At 50.4% G+C, this 18388-nt stretch overlaps 1 protein-coding gene and 2 long non-coding RNA genes across 4 annotated transcripts; 2 read left to right on the top strand and 1 right to left on the bottom strand.

Moving 5' to 3' along the window:
- Positions 1 to 119: 119 nt before the first annotated feature.
- Positions 120 to 10494, bottom strand: LOC136550383 (probable protein S-acyltransferase 22). Its single transcript, XM_066541942.1, has 9 exons — positions 10152 to 10494; positions 9904 to 10017; positions 9246 to 9617; positions 2902 to 2970; positions 2706 to 2777; positions 2384 to 2512; positions 2149 to 2229; positions 1540 to 1725; positions 120 to 1124 (listed from the first exon to the last, which is right to left on the bottom strand). Exons 1-9 carry the CDS (start codon positions 10191 to 10193, stop codon positions 369 to 371), a joined length of 1821 nt encoding a protein of 606 aa, XP_066398039.1. The 5' UTR covers positions 10194 to 10494; the 3' UTR covers positions 120 to 368.
- A 1588-nt stretch (positions 10495 to 12082) lies between these two features.
- Positions 12083 to 12952, top strand: LOC136504403 (uncharacterized). Its single transcript, XR_010770884.1, has 3 exons — positions 12083 to 12237; positions 12316 to 12513; positions 12592 to 12952. It is a non-coding gene; the product is annotated as an uncharacterized lncRNA (long non-coding RNA).
- Positions 12953 to 13053: 101 nt separating this feature from the next.
- LOC136504394 (uncharacterized) lies at positions 13054 to 14532 on the top strand. Of its 2 annotated transcripts, XR_010770883.1 has the most exons (5): positions 13054 to 13173; positions 13254 to 13459; positions 13532 to 13826; positions 13912 to 14004; positions 14092 to 14532. It is a non-coding gene; the product is annotated as an uncharacterized lncRNA (long non-coding RNA). The 2 variants fall into 2 exon arrangements; XR_010770882.1 differs by having other exon boundaries at positions 13129 to 13459.
- Positions 14533 to 18388: the final 3856 nt, after the last annotated feature.

Below are 18388 nucleotides of genomic sequence, written 5' to 3'. Positions count from 1 at the left end.
TATACGAGTTCCACTGTTAGAACCCTATATATATACGAGTTCCACTGTTAGAAACCTATATATACGAGTTCCACTGCTTACCATGATCAGACGGCAGTGGCACACCATGAGATTTCGACAAACAGTAATTTGGATCAAGCTCAACAAGCACAATGGCGTCAAATTCACATTTTGCCAAAGGCGACAATGGAATGCCAAAGAAGCGACTCCAGCAGTGAAAGCAGTTTCACATACATGTAATCGGATGGATTTGGCCCCTAGAACTAGTCCAAATACCCACATGTAATCAGACAAATTAAGCACCTAAACCTAATCCCGGAGACTAGTCAATGTCTTGTCAACATCGCTCTGCCGTACCCAGAAATGCTTTAGGAATCAGAATTCAGGAAGACATTTGCGTTAGCAACAAAACCTTCAGATGATGTCGTGAGCAGATCAGCTGGAGGGCCTCCCTGACTAGAATTCAGAAAGACATTAGCCCAGTTTGACGATCTGTGCACGATTCTTGAAGGGATGCGGTCGCTATCTTCACCTCCTGATGCTTCATAACCATCGCTTGGTGATCTTTTAAACTCGATGCCCTTGTGAGCTGAATGTGTCATGGCTCCCTGTATCTCATCAGCTGTGGCTGAGGAAGTGCGGAAGGGGTGGAGATCAGGCGAGTCAAAGCTACTTTCAGGCGATGAAGCAACATTTCTTGTGGATGCTGCAGTACTAGGTTGGAAAGCACTTCTTGCTTCGAGCTGTAATGGGGCTAAACTGCCACAAATTTCTGTTGCTGTGTCGCTGTAGTTGCTTTCAGTGCCGCTCGCAGATAGAGTTGCAAGTGGGTCAAGAGAGAGCTCAGCAGGGAAACCTCTTCTATCTAGTCGTCTCTTGTAGCTGGGCATATGATCTGGTTTACTGCCATTGTCTGGGGCGCCATGTTTTGCAATTGGTTTCAGGATTTTGGATTTCTTCCTTGCCTCCGCGGCTGCCTTTGAAACTTCATCTGCATTTAGCCGTGCCAATGTCCATGGACTGATTTTCACTGCTCCAGTTTTTCTCCTTGCTCCTTCCTCTTCCTTGGTTTTCTTACTGCCTGAATTCTGTGAAATGCTGACCTCTGGAGGAATGGCATCGAACTGTGAAAGAGGGGAGCAAGCAATAAGTATCAACTGCTAAAGATGGAAGAAGGGGAACTACAGTCTTGATTTATTGTCCAATTGTCACAACAAAATTATACTATTTGTTTGAAAACAAATTTAGCATACTTCACTAATCATGAAGCATGATAACTTGAAGCACGTACAAATGCAAGCACTTGAAACTTCAGATGTTACTATCAAAAAGTCTTTTTCACATATAGTGAAGTTTGATTTCAGTTGGTTTTATATGTAGAACACAAATGAGGACATATTCAGCTAATTAACAAAACAATACATGCAATATCCAGACATATTCAGTCATGTATCACAGCGTGTTGTCTTTGGCTATCCAAGATCTTTATTCCCCTTGGCTGCATAAGATTTTTTACAGACATGAGTGATTATCTCATACCTGGTCTTCCAGGAACAATCTTGGTGGAGTGCACCATGAACCACGATGAAGAGGTCCAAAAGAACTGGCTGTGCTAAAACCAGTAACAGAACTAATAATAGACATCTGTGGACTTTGGTGTCCAGGAACCTCTTGTTGATCCTCCTGCTCCCTCAAAGCTATGATGTAATCATATGTGCTAATTCCCTGGACACACATGAAGAGGATTGCAATTTAACCTCAAGTTGTATGAAAAAAAGAACAGAAAGTTTAAATGCACAAAGTTTCTACTTTTCTTGCAAAACTCCCCAACCAATGATAGTTAACTCGTAGTATGCGACTGACTTATTTCAGCAGAAAATGTGACCAAAACAATCGACTCATGTGCTATCATTAGTGGGACAAAGGAGGAGTGCTTCTTGTTTCTTACTAAGGGGATAGTTAATTTGAGTTTCATAACAATAGCCATGTAGTGGATCGAGAAAATAGTAGTGATCAAGCAGTCCATTTCAGGAAGCAGGAAAGTAGATAACAGAGATGGGCCAAAAATGAAAATTGCAAGCATGTCTATTATTGCTATTGTATGATGTCATTCAAGGAGTCCCCAATTGAACCTCAAGAGCAACTTACCTTTTTGACAAGAAGAATATGAAAACATAAAAGCTGGACAAGTGGCACGGTTGCAACCATTGCTAAAATGGTGCAGGTTGCCTGCAAAAAATTTAAACATCCTGTTACCAATCTTGTAACCTTTTTCAAAGATAGCAGAATTGTTTTAGTTTACCAACAAATTATATGAACTTCAATGCAGCAGAGTGCAGACACATATTCGATAATGAAAGGAAGGAAAAACTGTTCAACTCACCACAACAATTACAAAAGCCACAGTTGAGAAGCTGCTTCCCAACTTTGTGACAACCTGCCTAGAGAATTCTCCTCGCTTCACAATACAGAGAATGAACACAAGTGCCCCCGACAACCACTGCATCACAAGCTGGATCAAGTTGTACAAACCATGGAGATCTGTCAATAACCTACCAGAATAGGAAGGATGCCGAACAACATTGCTAACTATATGCATAGCCCCCACTTGGTTGCAGATGTTAAAGGTAAATGCGATAACACAAGGGTCGTCTTTACATTCCAATTTGTGTCAGTTTGTCATTTTTCAATAGATCCACACTTACCAGGATAACTGCAGAAGCCATTAGAGCGAAGAAACCTTTGTAGTTCCTTTTCCCTATGCAATTGTTAAGCCACTACAAAAGAACAGAGGCAGCAGGCAAAACAAGTCCATTAATTGTGAGGAAATAAGACCATAATTCTTGTGAGGAATCATATTTTTTAGTATCATGGGAAATCATAACAAAAAACAGATCTTACTCTGCAGTGATGGTCGAATCCATCAACACACTTGTCGCACACTCTACAATGCTTACTGTTCTTCAGAACCTGGGAATGACATCCAAATCAAAAGGCGAAGAATTATGCTAGTTTTTCATAAGATGTTAGAAACAATGAAGACACTAATCAAGATCACAAAAGTATCAGAAGAGTGACTTTCCATTTGGCTATAACTGTTCAATCAGAAATTTGGAGCATAATTAGAAAAATGCCTAAATGACTTTATTTGATTCAAACCACTAGACATCCTGTGATAGGATTACGGATCCTACCGCGTAGATCACGGAGTCTGTAGGGGTGAGAGGGAGGTGGAGCAGGCTGGGAACCTCGCTGCCGGCGGCTGGACGCCGTGGTGGAGGATGGGCGGCTGCGGCTGTAGCCCTAACCCTCGCGTAGCTACAGTAACGGCGGCACTGTTCGCGCGTGAACAGTAGAGGCGGCTAGGGTTAGGAACTCCCGGCTCCCAGGGGAAGCCGGAAACAATAGATTGTTTCTGCTTAATTATCCAAATGTCTTACAAGCCATATATATAGCTCTCACAAATAAGGGATATATCTAATAAATAGGCTAAATAATAGATAATATGGGCTGTTAGCCCCCTAATGCCGGCGCACAAGCTCAGCCACTAATGGGCCTCCGCCTGGTATATGTGACGCCGGTCATAACATCTCTCCCCGCCTGCGCAAACAGCTCGTCCTCGAGCTGGAAGTCGGGGAAGTGGTCGCGGAACTCGTCGAGGGTTTCCCACGTAGCGTCGTCTTCAGGGAGGCCGTGCCACTGGATCAACACCTGCCACACACCACGGCGCTGAAGCGCACGGAGAGCCCGCGCCGGAGCAGGAAGCAGCCGGCCATCCATGGCCGGAGGGAGACTGGTCGGGGTCGCTGGAGGGTCGCCGCGGTGAGGCTTCAGGAGACCAACGTGGAAGACGTCGTGGATGCGGGCGTTCTCAGGCAGCTGGAGGCGGTACGCGACACGGCCAATGCGTTCCAGCACCTGGAACGGACCAGCATAGCGAGGACCCAACTTGCGCTTAGCCCGCGGGTCGAGGGACTGTGCGGTGCGGTGGAGGAGGCGCAGCCACACCCAATCGCCCACCTGGAACTCCACATCGCGGTGGCCGGCGTCGTAGTACTTCTTGGACAGCTGCTGCGCCTGTAGGAGTCGTTGGCGCACCTCTGCCAGCAGCTCATCACGGTCGCGGAGAAGGCTATCGACGGCGTCGGTCCTCGCCGACCCCTGCCTGTATGGCAGAATAGGCGGAGGAGGGCGGCCGTAGACCACCTCAAAGGGAGTCATCCGAAGGGCCGTGTGGAAGGAGGTATTGTAGCAATACTCCGCCCACGACAGCCAGTCCACCCACGCCCTTGGCCGGTCACCTGTAACACAACGGAGATACATGGCAATCACCTTGTTGACCACCTCCGACTGGCCGTCGGTCTGAGGATGAAAGGCGGTGCTCATGCGAAGCTTGACGCCCGCCATCTGGAAGAGATCCCGCCAGACATGGCCAGTGAACACGGGGTTCCGATCACTGACGATCGACGAAGGGAATCCGTGGAGCCGGACGACGTTGTCGAAGAAGGCGCGAGCGACGGAGGTAGCCGTGTAGGGGTGCCCAAGCGCAATAAAATGCGCGTACTTGGAGAAGCGGTCGACGACGGTGAGGATGACGGATTTCCCGCCAACCTTGGGCAGCCCTTCGATGAAATCCATGGAGATGTCGGCCCAGACTTCAGGCACCTCCAGCGGCTGGAGCAGCCCGGCCGGCTGGAATGCCTCCGTCTTGTTGCGCTGGCACATCGCGCAAGTGCGCACCCAGTCCTGGACTAGGGAGCGATCCCCTGGGATGTAGAAGTCGGCGCGGAGGCGGTGGAGAGTCTTCTGTACACCCTCATGTCCAGCCGCATGGGCCAGCTGCAGGACTTGGTGGCGCAGGTCACCGACGTCGGGTATGAAGATACGTCGGCCATGCAGCAGCAACCCGGCGTCCGCGCGCCATGGCGCCGCCAAGTCGCCCGCGTGCAGGCGATGCAGCAGCTGCTGCGCGTCCGGGGCGTTGGCTGTAGCGCTGCGGACCGCATCCAGGAAGGCGAAGCACGGCCCAGAGATGGCCCTGGCCGCGCCCGTGCCTGCTGCAGCGTCCACAGCCTCGGCGTCACGCCGGGACAGTGCGTCGGCCACGGTGTTGAGGCGGCCCGGGCGATATTCCACCGCGAAGTCGAAGCCGAAAAGCTTGCTGAGCCACTGATGCTGGGGAACTGTGGACAAGCGCTGGTCAAGCAAAAATTTAAGACTGTAATGATCAGTACGGACCAAAAAGTGACGCCCCCACAAATACGGTCGCCAATGACGAACGGCTTGCACCAGCCCGATGAGTTCGCGCTCATAAGCCGCAAGCTTGAGATGGCGGACAGCGAAAGGCCGGCTGCAGTAGGCGAGGGGTCCAGCGCCCTGGTGAAGGACGGCACCAAACCCCGCACCCGACGCGTCGCAATCCACGACGAAGAGCCTGTCGAAGTCAGGCATCTGCAGAACTGGCCCCGTAGTGAGGGCGGTCTTGAGTGCCTCAAACGCCGTGGTCGCGTCGTCGTCCCAAGCAAACGCGTCTCGCCGCAAGAGACGTGTCAGCGGGGCAGCGATGATGCCGAAATCCTTAATGAACTTCCTGTAGTAGCCTGCGAGGCCTAGGAAGCCTCGGAGACCGCGGGCGGAGCATGGGGTCGGCCACGCATGAACCGCCGCGACCTTGTCCGCGTCCATGGCCACTCCGTCCTTGGAGATAACATGGCCTAAATAAGCCACGGACGCAGCGCCGAAGGAGCACTTGGAGCGCTTGAGGTGGAGGTTGTGCGCTCGCAGGGCGTGGAGGACGATGTTGACATGTTGCAGGTGTTCGGCCCAGGAGGAACTGTAGATCAGGATGTCATCAAAAAATACCAGCACAGACCTGCGCAAATACGGCCGGAGGACATCGTTCATCAACGCCTGAAAGGTAGCTGGAGCGTTGGAGAGACCGAACGGCATCACCAAGAACTCGTAGTGGCCATGGTGCGTGCGGAACGCCGTTTTAGCGACGTCGTCGGGGTGCATGCGCACCTGGTGATAACCAGAGCGCAAATCCAGCTTGGTGAAGAAACGCGCACCATGGAGCTCATCAAGCAGCTCGTCCACCACTGGAATCGGAAACTTGTCCTTGGCGGTCTTGGCGTTGAGGGCACGATAGTCGATGCAGAAGCGCCAGGACTTGTCATGTTTCCGCACCAAGAGAACGGGCGCGGAGAACGGCGAGGTGCTCGGTCGAATGATGCCTTGCGCGAGCATCTCCGCACACTGACGTTCCAGCTCGTCCTTCTGGAGTTGGGGGTAGCGGTAAGGGCGCACCGCCACCGGCGCGGTACCGGGCAGCAGGTGAATGCGGTGGTCGTAGGGGCGCGCCGGAGGGAGCCCGCAGGGCTCGTCGAAGATGGCGCCGTGCTGCTGAAGGAGGCTGTCCAGCAGGGGCAGCGCCGGGTCGGCGGTGACCGCGGCTGTGGCCGAGCGCTGCTGGTCGGTAGGCGTTGCCGAGCCACCCACGCCTTGCCAAGTGACTCGCCGACCGTCGCGCCAGAACGCCATGGTGAGGGCGGTGCAGTCCCACAAGATGGGTCCCAGCGTCCGAAGGAAGTCGAAACCGAGGATGAAGTCGAACCCGCCGAGGTCCAGACCAACGCACGTAATGATGAAGTCCTCGTCAGCGATGCGGATGGGGACGGCGCGAGCGATCCCCTCGCAGGCTAGGCGGTCACCATTAGCGACCGTGACGCGAAGATCCTCGCCACCGGATGGAGAGAGCCCCAGACGGCGCATGGCAGCACCCTGGAGGAAGTTGTGCGTGGACCCGGTGTCGAGGAGGGCGAGGAAGCGCTCTCCCTTGATGGTGACTGGCACGAGCATGGAGTTTGCCGGCCTGATCCCTGCAACAGCATGAAGAGAGACGACGAAAGCATTAGCCCCAGCGAGCTCCGGGGCCGCCGGTTCCTCCAAGTGGACGGCAGCCGCAGCAGCGTCATCAGCCGCGATGTCGTCGATGAAGTCGTCACACTCCACGTAGAACAGGCGCTGGCAGACGTGGCCGCGAACATAAGGCTCGTCACAATTAAAACAGAGCCCTTGTCGGCGACGCTCAGCCATCTCCGCCGGGGTGAGGCGGCGGAACGGACGCGCAGCAGGCGCGTTGGCCGCTGCTGGGCCGACTGCTGGAGGGGGCAGCGCGCCCCCCGGGACTGGAGCCGCGCCCGGCGCGCGAGGGAGGGGCGGTAGCCCCTGGCGTTGAGGAGGACGGTTGCCCCGCTGAGGGGCAGGGGGCGCTGGAACGGCCACGCATCGCTCGAACGCCCGAGCCAAGTACATGGCAGATTGTAGGTCCCGCGGCGTGCGCATCTCCACATGCACTTTGATCTGGTCCGGGAGCCCCCCCACGTACAACTCCGCCTTTTGTCGAGGGGAGAGGTCACGGGCATGGCACAGGACGGCGTTGTAGCGCTCGGAGTAGTCTTGCACGGTGGAGAGGAACGGCAGACGTGCCAACTCGGCCAAGCGAGTGCCCTGTACAGCCGGCCCAAAGCGGAGGGAGCAGAGTTCCCGGAAGCGCTCCCAGTGCGGCATGCCCTCGTCTTGTTCCAGGGCGTAGTACCATGTCTGTGCAGCGCCCTTCATGTGATAGGACGCGAGCCAGGTGCGCTGCGAAGCCATCGTCTGCTGTCCTCGGAAGAATTGCTCACATTGGTTCAACCAATTGAGCGGGTCGACGGAGCCGTCATACGTGGGGAACTCGAGTTTGTAGAACTTGGGAGCAGCCTGGGCGCCGAAGATTGCGGACTGATCCGCTACTGTGGGTGCCCCGGGGAGGGAGGCGTCGACCCCCCCGGAGAGGACCTGCGGCACTGCTGATGACGGCGCGGGCGCGACGGCTGCTTGGGTGACGGTAGTGGCGAAGACCGGAGGAGCGGTCGAGCCCATCGCCCATGATGGAATCGGGGACGGCGAGGCCGGCCAGCGAAGAAGATTGAGCGGCACCCCTAGGCCTGAGACCGGCATCCCGTAAGGGAAACTCGAGGGCGGAAGCAGCGGCTGGGAGGTCACAGCGGTAACCCCCGTGGACAGCGGCGGCGTCGAGAACGGCGGTGGGGAGGGCTGCTGGACGAGTCCCGCCCACGCCGCCTGCATGGACGCGATGTTGCGGTTGATGTCGATGATCGCAGACGCCAAGGACTCGAGCGTGAGCGGCGCAGCAGACAGCGACGAGCCTTCCGAGACCTCGGAGGCCGCAGATTGGAGCGGCGCGGTGGAGGTAGATGGTGGTGGTGGGAAGGAGGAGGTCGGCTGAGATTGCGACATCGTTCCTGAGCAGTCTGATACCAGGCTGATAGGATTACGGATCCTACCGCGTAGATCACGGAGTCTGTAGGGGTGAGAGGGAGGTGGAGCAGGCTGGGAACCTCGCTGCCGGCGGCTGGACGCCGTGGTGGAGGATGGGCGGCTGCGGCTGTAGCCCTAACCCTCGCGTAGCTACAGTAACGGCGGCACTGTTCGCGCGTGAACAGTAGAGGCGGCTAGGGTTAGGAACTCCCGGCTCCCAGGGGAAGCCGGAAACAATAGATTGTTTCTGCTTAATTATCCAAATGTCTTACAAGCCATATATATAGCTCTCACAAATAAGGGATATATCTAATAAATAGGCTAAATAATAGATAATATGGGCTGTTAGCCCCCTAATGCCGGCGCACAAGCTCAGCCACTAATGGGCCTCCGCCTGGTATATGTGACGCCGGTCATAACATCCTGCTTATCTGAATTCAGTATAGTTGGCTACAGTACCCCTGAATTTCATGGGTTGCCCTCATAAGTTCATACATCCACAGATTAGTTAGTTTGTCAAAGCTCTATTGATTACTGATCAGCAAACTGAATATTAGAAAAATTTTGAAGTACAAACATGAACTACATAAGCACATGCCAAGCTAAAGCATAAAATGCTGAAAGATGTACAACTCACTGTGCAAGTTTTTACTAAATGGTCTGCATAGTTTTTAGGTGACCTTAAAAACTAAGCTTGCAGACCAGTATAGCTTGAAGAAACAGGACAGTATGTTCAGGTATGAGTATTCAAGTGCAACGCGTGAATATAAGCAACAGCTAGGAGATAGAACCCTCGACAAAAAAAAAAAACTAATCTGATACCATGTTATCAATAGCTTTTGTTTGTATTGAATAGCCCCCAAGGGAAATATAGAGTACATGAGTGCAGTACAAGGAATAGGAAAAGGACTCCATAACAATACCTCTGCTTCGCATAAGCTGCAGAAAAACATGCCTTCTTCACACATTTTCTGTTCTGAAGGTTGACTGTCTGAATGGAGGCATCGTTTGCAAAGGCAAGAGAATGGGAGAAAAACCAGGGAAAGAATTCCAGAAAATCTGGGCCAAGAAGGCGAATCCTTCCTCTCAAGCATGCTGCTCAGCTTCTCACTGTTATCAGCAGTACCAAAAGTCTCACTTAATGGCCTTCCTCCATGATTAATTCCCTGATCCGAATTTACATAGGAGTGCTTTTCATACTTATGTAACTTCAAATTCTTCGTTGAATCGAAAATGCCCGGGTCTCCAGGATTTGTTGCTGCACACCATATGTATAATACAACAACACAAGTAATCTGCAAAAGAAGACATTAATCATTCTCTAGGTAAAATTGTTCAATCACTCAATTGAGTAATTATACTATATAGTCTAACGGATGCCATATCATCATTCCTTTACAGCAGATATGCGCAACACATGCAAAGCAGATGGCTTTCTCTACCAGTGCCTGAACTTGCAAGGCCTGATGGAGTACGTACCAAGAACTGTAAAGCACGAGAGGGCTGGCAGCGAAACAAACACCCAACTCCAGATCTATGCATACTAGCGAATTTAACCCCTGAAAAGGGCAGGAACCTCACCAATGGAGTGTAGATAGCCATGGCCGCAATCTGGAACGGCTTCGTCCCCACGAACGGCACGAAGAAGACATAGAAGGCGAAGCCCAGTGCCGAGAACACGGCTATCGCAACCACCTGCAGTCCGTCCGTCAGCCAGTCAGTTGCGGAACACTATGTGAGTGAGGCAAATGCTAGGAACAGCAAGAACACTGCGAGAAGGGAAAGCCGAACGCAGAGCCCCGCGCTGGTGAGTGGTGAGTGGATTATACCTGGAGAGGGTGGTAAGGCAGTTGCCACCCGTGCTTCCTCATGGTTGAGTCAATCCCCCAGTCTGCACTTCAAGAACGAGAGGATGGATACCAATGCCGAAGGCTACCAAGATGTAGAGAACCCGGCTGCCTCACGAACCATGGCGCTTTTCTTTCTCAGACCCATCTCAGGAGAACCAAGAAATGCCTTGCTCCAGCGACGCCCAGAACTAGAGATTGCGGGAGGGCGGCGAACCAAGAAGGCAAGGACCAAGAAGCAGAGAATGTTGTTTGGGTCAGCGACAATGGAAAGCGGCGGATTCCAGCGGGGGTAGACAGGTAGAGGGAGCATCCAATGCGGCGTCTCGGGGAGTATGACGACTGAGCGCCTGTGGCCATCCCTCCGGCCCCTCTTCTAAAGCCCCTTTTGGCATAAACGGCTTCACCGATGAAACTAAAGCTGGTGAAGCCAGAAAAACTGGTTTTTTCGACTTCTAGTTCATTTTAACCCTGGCTTACAAAACAGTTTCATGCTATAGTGCTTCGATTTGCGCAAAATAGATGAAGTCAAAGCCGACATAAATCGTGCCAAAGAGACCCTAAAGACAAGAGAACATCAGGAGCCGGCGCGGCCTCAGGGTGGCCACGTCGATGAATCGACTTCCAGCAGTTGGAGTCCTGATGATCGGTGGTGCTTTCGTTGACCAGGACGGCGACGGTACGGCCATGCGGAGCCCGTTCTGCTCACCTCCTCCATCTCGCATTGCCCGCTGGCCTGAAATAGGCGGGCCCCGTTGTGCTGGCCAGCGTCGGTCCCCTGTCAGGGCGCTTCCGTTGTCAAGCGGTCATTGGCCGGGGACACTTCTGCACGCGCTTCTCAACGCCCTGGCATGGGCGTGCGCCGATTTTTTTTTAATTTTAACACTTTTTAGAAACTAATTTTAAATCTAAGTTTTTTAAAAAAACTAACACTTTTGGCCGCTCCTATTGTCCTGGCGCGGCCAAATGCCTGTGCCGTGCCATGCATGGTGACGCGACAGAGGTCAGACGTGGCGATGACCGGAATCGCGATCGTTGATGTGGCAGGGCTTTGCCGCGCCACCGATCTTGATGCGGCAGTACCGCGCCACGGAGCATGGCGTGGCTGGGCCAAATAAATATCGCGAGCGAGCCCCTCCCCCAGCCCGCACGCACCCCCGCCCGCCCGCCGCCGCCGCGCAGCGCCCGCACGTGGCCGCGCCCGGCCACTCCCGCCGCACAGCGCCCGCGCCGGCCGCGCCACGAACGCCGGCGCGTCAAGGCCGCCCACTCCTAAGGTACCACCCTCTCGATTTCATGTTATTTTAATTATTATTGTTTTAGGATAATTAGTGATTTAGGATAATAAGTAATATAGGATAGTTAGGGTTTTATGATTGTTATTGATTTAGGATAGTTAGTGATTTAGGATAGTTATGTTAGTGAATTTGTTTATGATTTACGTAGGTAGCTTTTAGGTTTGAGGTTAGGATTTTGGGTTTAGGGATTGATTATGTATTTATTATTTAGTTTATAGTTAGTTATTTAGTTAGGTATTTTGGGTATAGATACTAGTTTACAAATATTGGTACTTACTAGTGCGTGATACGTAGATTTTGATGACTTCATGAAGTTTCGTCAAATGCTTATATTCCTAGTGAAGTTGTTTATGTTACTAGTGCGTAATATGTCTGTTAATTTTATTTTGAATATATACATGTGCTTTCATATTGTATAACAAGTAGTTCAAATTTTACAATGCTACATAATGTTAATTTGAATTTTGTTAATTTGAATACTCTAACGCTTTGTTTATCAATTTATAACAGGATGGTCCCTCCCACGCAGCACCTGTTGTACTCCATTCTTGAGGTGGAGTACGACGACCAGCACTAGCACACATTTTGAGTGACAACGATGCAGAGGTGGCCTTGCCTACTTTGAGGCCCCGCACGCACACCAGGGCGCACTAGTGGGACGACCGTTATGCGCCGTACATACGGCGTGCCGGCTTCCTCGAGCTTATCCGTGTTGTCAACCATGGTCTTCCGCCTCTTGACCCAGCACTACTTACTGCAGCTGTAGACAGGTGAGAGTGCATCCTTTGTACGTAAACTTTCTTATAACAAATTTGAAGCAACTAACAGTCGTTCTATTCTTATAACAGGTGGAGGCCTGAGACCCACACGTTCCACCTACCTTGTGGCGAGATGACCTTGACCATGTAGGACGTGAATGCTATTTTTGACCTTCGGTTGGGGGGACTTCTAGTGACAGGGATAGTTAACAATGATCACTGGAGGGAGCTGGTGGCTCAGTTTACTGGCTTTCTTCCACCAGACGACGAGGCTTCCAAGAAAAATAAGTGAGAAATTGAAGCCTATTTAATACTTGCATTGCTTTCCTGCAGCCATCGAGTCTCATTTTCTTTGGTAAATTTCAGGAAAACTTCCGGTGTTTCATCGTCTTGGATCACGGAGCGCTTTGATTACTTGGACCCATAGGCTGAGGAGGCTCAGATCGATAAGTTCGCTCGAGTGTGGCTCTGGCACTTTCTTGGTGCTTTCCTCTTCCCAAACGCCTCGGGCAACACCATCAGCTGGATCTTCCTTGACATACTACGCTAGCCATGGAAGAACATAGCGGCGTATAGCTAGGGCAGCGCAGTCCTGGCATGGACGTATCGACAGCTATGCGTTGCCTGCCATCGCATCTCAGGGTATGCGAACCTTGGAGGTTGCTCGAACCTACTCCAGGTTTGGTGTTGGGAACGATGGCCCGTTGGGAGGCCACTTAGTACTGGTTTACCGGTAAGTACTTCGGTTCATTATATTCTTCGATATAGTTACATATGATGAGTTTATTAATGGCTAATTCATTATCATGTTCAATGCAGCAATAGAACGGGCATGATACACTCCCTACAACTCTATTTATCTGGACGAAATCAGAGTTAGTTAGAGGGAATGCGAGGCGTAAGTACAGGGAGTACACGGACGGTCTCGACGTCCCGACACAGCACCAGGTTATGCTCTCTTTACTATCATACCTGTGTCTTGTTCGATGTACACTATATCACAACCTAACTCAATTATGAAATTTTAGGTGCATTGGTGTCCTTGAGATGCTCCGGAGCTCCAGTACTATCTCAGTCCTGTCACTAGGGACGAGTCAGACGAGTATCGCTGCGACGTCCCTCTTATTTTCTTCCATGTGATCGAGATTCACTTACCCATCAGGGTCTGCAGACAATTTGGAAGAATGACAGGCTGCCCACCACCGCTTTACTCCACCAACCAAGGATTACACGGGTATGTCATCGATTAATAACAAAGCTACAATTCAGAGATGTGTGTGGTACAACTAACATCGTTTTGTTGTAGGTATGACCGCAGGAAGAGGTACAAGACCAATGATTGGCGCATGACACATAACGCGCACATCCATTTGTGGCAGAACAAGGTACGACATCCGGTCCATGCGGGTCCTCCACATGACCAGCACACCTTCGACGAGTACCTGCGGTGGCTTCATAGGTCTACAAGGACACATATCAAGCCCCCGTACACTGAGGAGGCGATTGACGAGGACTCGGAGGAAGATGTCATCGAAGATGTGTACGACATTACCACTAGGGAGGACACACAGCTACAGAGAGCCCTGCTTTAAAGATACGTAGTAAGATACTTGAATGGTATAATTTGTTATCCTTTTGGTATTAAGTATGTGTACTAAAACTGTCCAACCGTGTTTCTATACCCAGGCGACACAATTGTCAAGGCTGTCCAACGAAGCAGCGTTTTGGATTCACGAGTCTAGAGGGCAGGGGCTAGGCGTTCTCGCAGCTTTTGTGGAGGTAAACATAAACTTGTCCGTTCCGAAAATATTTCTTTAGTGTATATGTGTTTGGGAAATGCACTAACTTTAACATCTATTTATGCAGAAGGTGAAGAAGAGCTGCATGAAGCTAGCTTAGAAGCTGAGCTGCATGGACACTCCTTATGAGGAACCGCCACTAACGACGCGGTCGGGTGGCACGTCTTCAGCCTCTTTGAGGACATCAGCTGACTCTTCTCAGCCGATGACAGGTGCCACTTCCGTGGTGCGTACACCACCACATCATAGCGCTAGGAAGGACCCTACAACCGAGGACGATGATGACGACGACGACCCTCTGGGCTTCTGCAGACAGCACAACCAGTGGGACGATTGGCCGTAGGATGAGATCGGCATGTCTCAGCTAGGTGGTGCCCCGCTTGGTACCCAAGGAGCCTCATAGGTACTAACAAAGGTAGTTTCTTTAAATACGTATGCTCCATGAACTAACGATCATAAAGAATTATAAGTAATCGTGCGTTTCATATACTTGTAGGGTATGAGCCGTACGCACCGTCGACGCGACCATACCGACATTGGCTACACTCCTAATGTGTTACCAACAAATCTGAAGAGACAGAGGCGCCCGAGGGATCCTTACACTCCTGGGTCTTAGTTTGTTAGGTCAAACGAATATTGGCGTCCAAAACTTACAGGGTTATTTGGTTATGTTATGTCAAACTTATGTCAACCCAATAAAAATGTTATGTGGCAGCTTGTTAACTTGCGCACGGACTTCATATATTTGCTTCATATTCGTTTCTATGCGTCACGGCAGCACTGCTGGCGAGATTAAGTAGCAACTAGTTTGGGAATCGGTAGTCCCACCGTATCTTGACGTCGGTGGCCGTCGTCTTGCGTGAGGGGTCGAGGAAGCCGGGGTCCATGGTTGCGTCGCCACCGATCCTACAATATAGGGCCAAAAAGCACAAGAAATAAATTCCCTTAAAAAATATTCGTTTCAATCCGATCCATTTTTTTCGTAATCGATTAGTTAACATGGTGGTTAACCGTATTATGAAAGACGGAAAAAAATCATGGCCTTATCAAATTCTCTATTCGACTGTGAAACTAATTCAACAAAAGACAGAAACAAATCCACTATTAATTTTACGTCAAGCAATACTTAGAATAACTCCCACTATCGGCGCGATGCGTTCCGATTAAACCATCCAGGTACCGCCGGGCAGGCGGTGGGCGCGACGGCCAGGCGGGCTTGCTGCTCGGGCAGGCAGGACTGGCCACGGGGTTTTATTCGGCTCTACCACGCCACGAATCAAGGCGCGTCACTACCGCGCCAAGGTCGATGGCGCGGCAGGCCCTGCCCCATCAGCGGTCAGCGATTCCGGTCGTCGCCACGTCAGACCTCTGCCATGTCACCATGCATGGCGCGGCATAGGCATTTGGCCGTGCTAGGGCAATAGGCGCGGCAAAAAGTGTTAGTTTAAAAAAACCCGACCGTGTTAGATTTAAAATTAGTTTCCAAAAAGTGTTAAAATTAAAAAAAGAACCACGACGGTACGGCCAGGGGGACCCGTTCTGCTCACCACCTCCATCTCGCATTGGCCGCTGCTGGACTAAAATAGGTGGGCCCCGCTGTGATGGCCAGTGCCGGTCCCCTATCAGGGCGCTTTCCATTGTCAAGCGGTCATTGGCCGGGGACACTTCTACACGACGCGCTTCTCAACGCCCTAGCGTGGGCGTGCGGGAAAGAAAATACTAGCCATGTCCACCACGCTTTCCCCCCTCTCCAGTCTCCACTCTGCTCATGACTCCTCCCACTCTCTCTCACGTGCCTCCATAGCTTCTCCTCCTCCCTCTCTCGTAGCAGTACTGGTGAGGGTGCGGGCGAGCATCTTGGTGGGGTGGCCCAGTATGACGGATTCAGCACAGGTGGAACTCGGTGTGGAGGCCTGAGCGGCCCCCGACGTGGCAGCGCAATGGCACGGATGGGCCCTAGTCATGGGCGGCCCGGTGCTGAAATGCTGGCATAGGCAGTGGTGGATCTAGCGCCGATGGAGAGGTAGACTACCATCTCTCTTCTCTCTCTCGCTCTCATTCTTTTTAGCTCCGGTGAAGCTCAGATCTCCCAGTCCTCTCTCAGGCTTGTGCTTCGTCCGCTCCCTCCATCGAGGCCAGATCCCCAACCTCCGTCCTGCAATCCACGCGTGCCCCGCCGAGGTGGAAGGTGTAGGGGCGAGCATGGCAACGGGTCTCCGACGGTAGCCCGACCGAGGGAGAGGCAGACCCAGATGGGGCCACCGATGGAGCGACGAGAGTGGAAGGCAGCGACCCGATCAAGGGCGCGGGCGGGTGTAGTGGCAACCCGGTCCCTCCCAGCAACACCACCTAGATCCAGCATGCGAGGTTCCTATGAGGTCGGACCACATTTTCTTTCTCGATGCATCTGTTCGTGCTCTCGTCTGTGCTTTGCTCCTATGTGCTTTTCATTTCTTTTTCTTCATTTCGATTTCTATGCTGCCACGGTTGGAGATTGGAGGGGCCATGCCCGATCCAAAACCTAGAGACAGATGGAGCATATTTCCTCTATGCCTCTCTTAGCTTCTATGTTCATGAGGATTTTGGGCTTTTCTGTTTCCCTTTGCTGATTGCTTATGCTTATTCCTCAGTGTACTGTGATGCAAGGTGGTCAAGGAAGAGAAGGGGGTTCTATCAAGAAATTGATTGGTACAGTCAAGTAGAATCAGAGATGACCCGGTACATCCTTTGCTTTTAGTTGTTTCGTGTGTCTTGTTTGTTTAGATTTGCCATGTGGTGTCTGGTCATGTGTGTTTTCCATCAGATTACTTACAGTTGTTGGTCTTTATAGGTTCGAATCATCTTGATCTGAATGTTCTGTGGATGCTTCGCGCCAATGTATATTCATGACCACCATCGATAGTTCTGATGGCTAAAGAAATTAATTGGTTAAAAAAGGGATCAACACCATTTGGTGTTTGCCACTTTGGAAAAATGTTCATTTATCTACTTTCTCCATTTTACTCTGTAGGAAAAGATGTTCATGTAGAGGCCATGCACTTTGGATTCCTAGCATGTATACGGCTCACTTTTTAACATAAATATTCAGAGCTGACTTTTAGTTCTTTTACCGGGCTAAAAAATGTGCCGGTTAATGCAAGACACTCACTTGCAGTTTAGTTTATTAGCATTTTTAGGCTGTTGCCATGTTGGGTTGTGCTGATAAGAACAGACCACCTGTAAACTTTATTTTTGAGATGCATATTTTAACTTTCAGCACTAATTGATACGACCATTTCAATTGCAGGAATGAAAGGAGCCATGGGCTCATGGTACCTTGTTTGGATGGATGACTACCTCCTTAGGTACGTATTTCTTTACTAAGCATCTCAACATTCAATCTAGAGATTCTGCTTTTAGGATTGACCTTATGTTCCTTACTCTATTTTGTGGTAAATTCTGGTTAATTGTAGTTAATTGACCTTATGACTCCTTGGCTTCCTTTCCTAGGACTGCCTTAAGATATATGTACTATTTAGACACCTTGCATACCGGTTTTGAAATTTGGCTTATGTATGTCTCATGTAATATATATGTAGTATTTGAACGTCTCACGTGGTTTAGAAATCTGGCTTTCTGTTCGGCGCGTGCAAACTACTACGATAATTTTAGTACCTAATGTGCTCTCATCCTACAATAATCATAGTTCGGTTCCTCCCATCATATATTCTATCATATTGCTCCTTGAATCTATGTTTCATTGACACACTCTTTTTAATTTCTTCATGGAATGATTGTTGGACAGATAAAAAGCAAGAGGGGAAGGAATGGTACCTAGAGCAATCTGATGCAGCGGTCTATTGGTAAATGTATGATTGGTCCTAACCTTATATGAAAGTCATATTTTAAAATACTTATCATAAATGAATGTTAGGCTGCTTGACTTTTCATATGAAAGTGTTCAGGTCCAACGCCTGATTACTTTACACATTCTCTAAAATTGGATTTTATTAGAAACTATTTAGGTCCCAACCTTTCTTCTCTATATGCTCTAAACTGATAGCTACCTTACAGTGTTCATATTTTTTTCTTGTCACAACCAACCGATGTGTTGCATATAAGCATGTTGGGTTAAGTGTATGCCAACAAAATGAAAATTTTATTAACAATATTGGCTAATTGGGTTAAATGTTGCTTGGTGTTCAAGAAGGTCTAGAACTGAAAGCACGAACAATGTTTCCTGCCAGCTCTTTTTTGTTGTTAATTACAGTCTGGTCATACGGTTATTATCGCATAGGAAGCAAATGGATAGCCAGTCTATAAAATATATTTATGAATATATGTTGAACTCTGTAGTTTTTGACACTGATTCATCTGATGCTTTG

The sequence above is a fragment of the Miscanthus floridulus genome, chromosome 1 (assembly GCF_019320115.1).
Source record: "Miscanthus floridulus cultivar M001 chromosome 1, ASM1932011v1, whole genome shotgun sequence".
NCBI classification, from domain to species: Eukaryota; Viridiplantae; Streptophyta; class Magnoliopsida; order Poales; family Poaceae; genus Miscanthus; species Miscanthus floridulus.
Note: the sequence above shows the minus strand (reverse complement) of the source record. Positions and strands in the feature narration are given on the sequence as shown.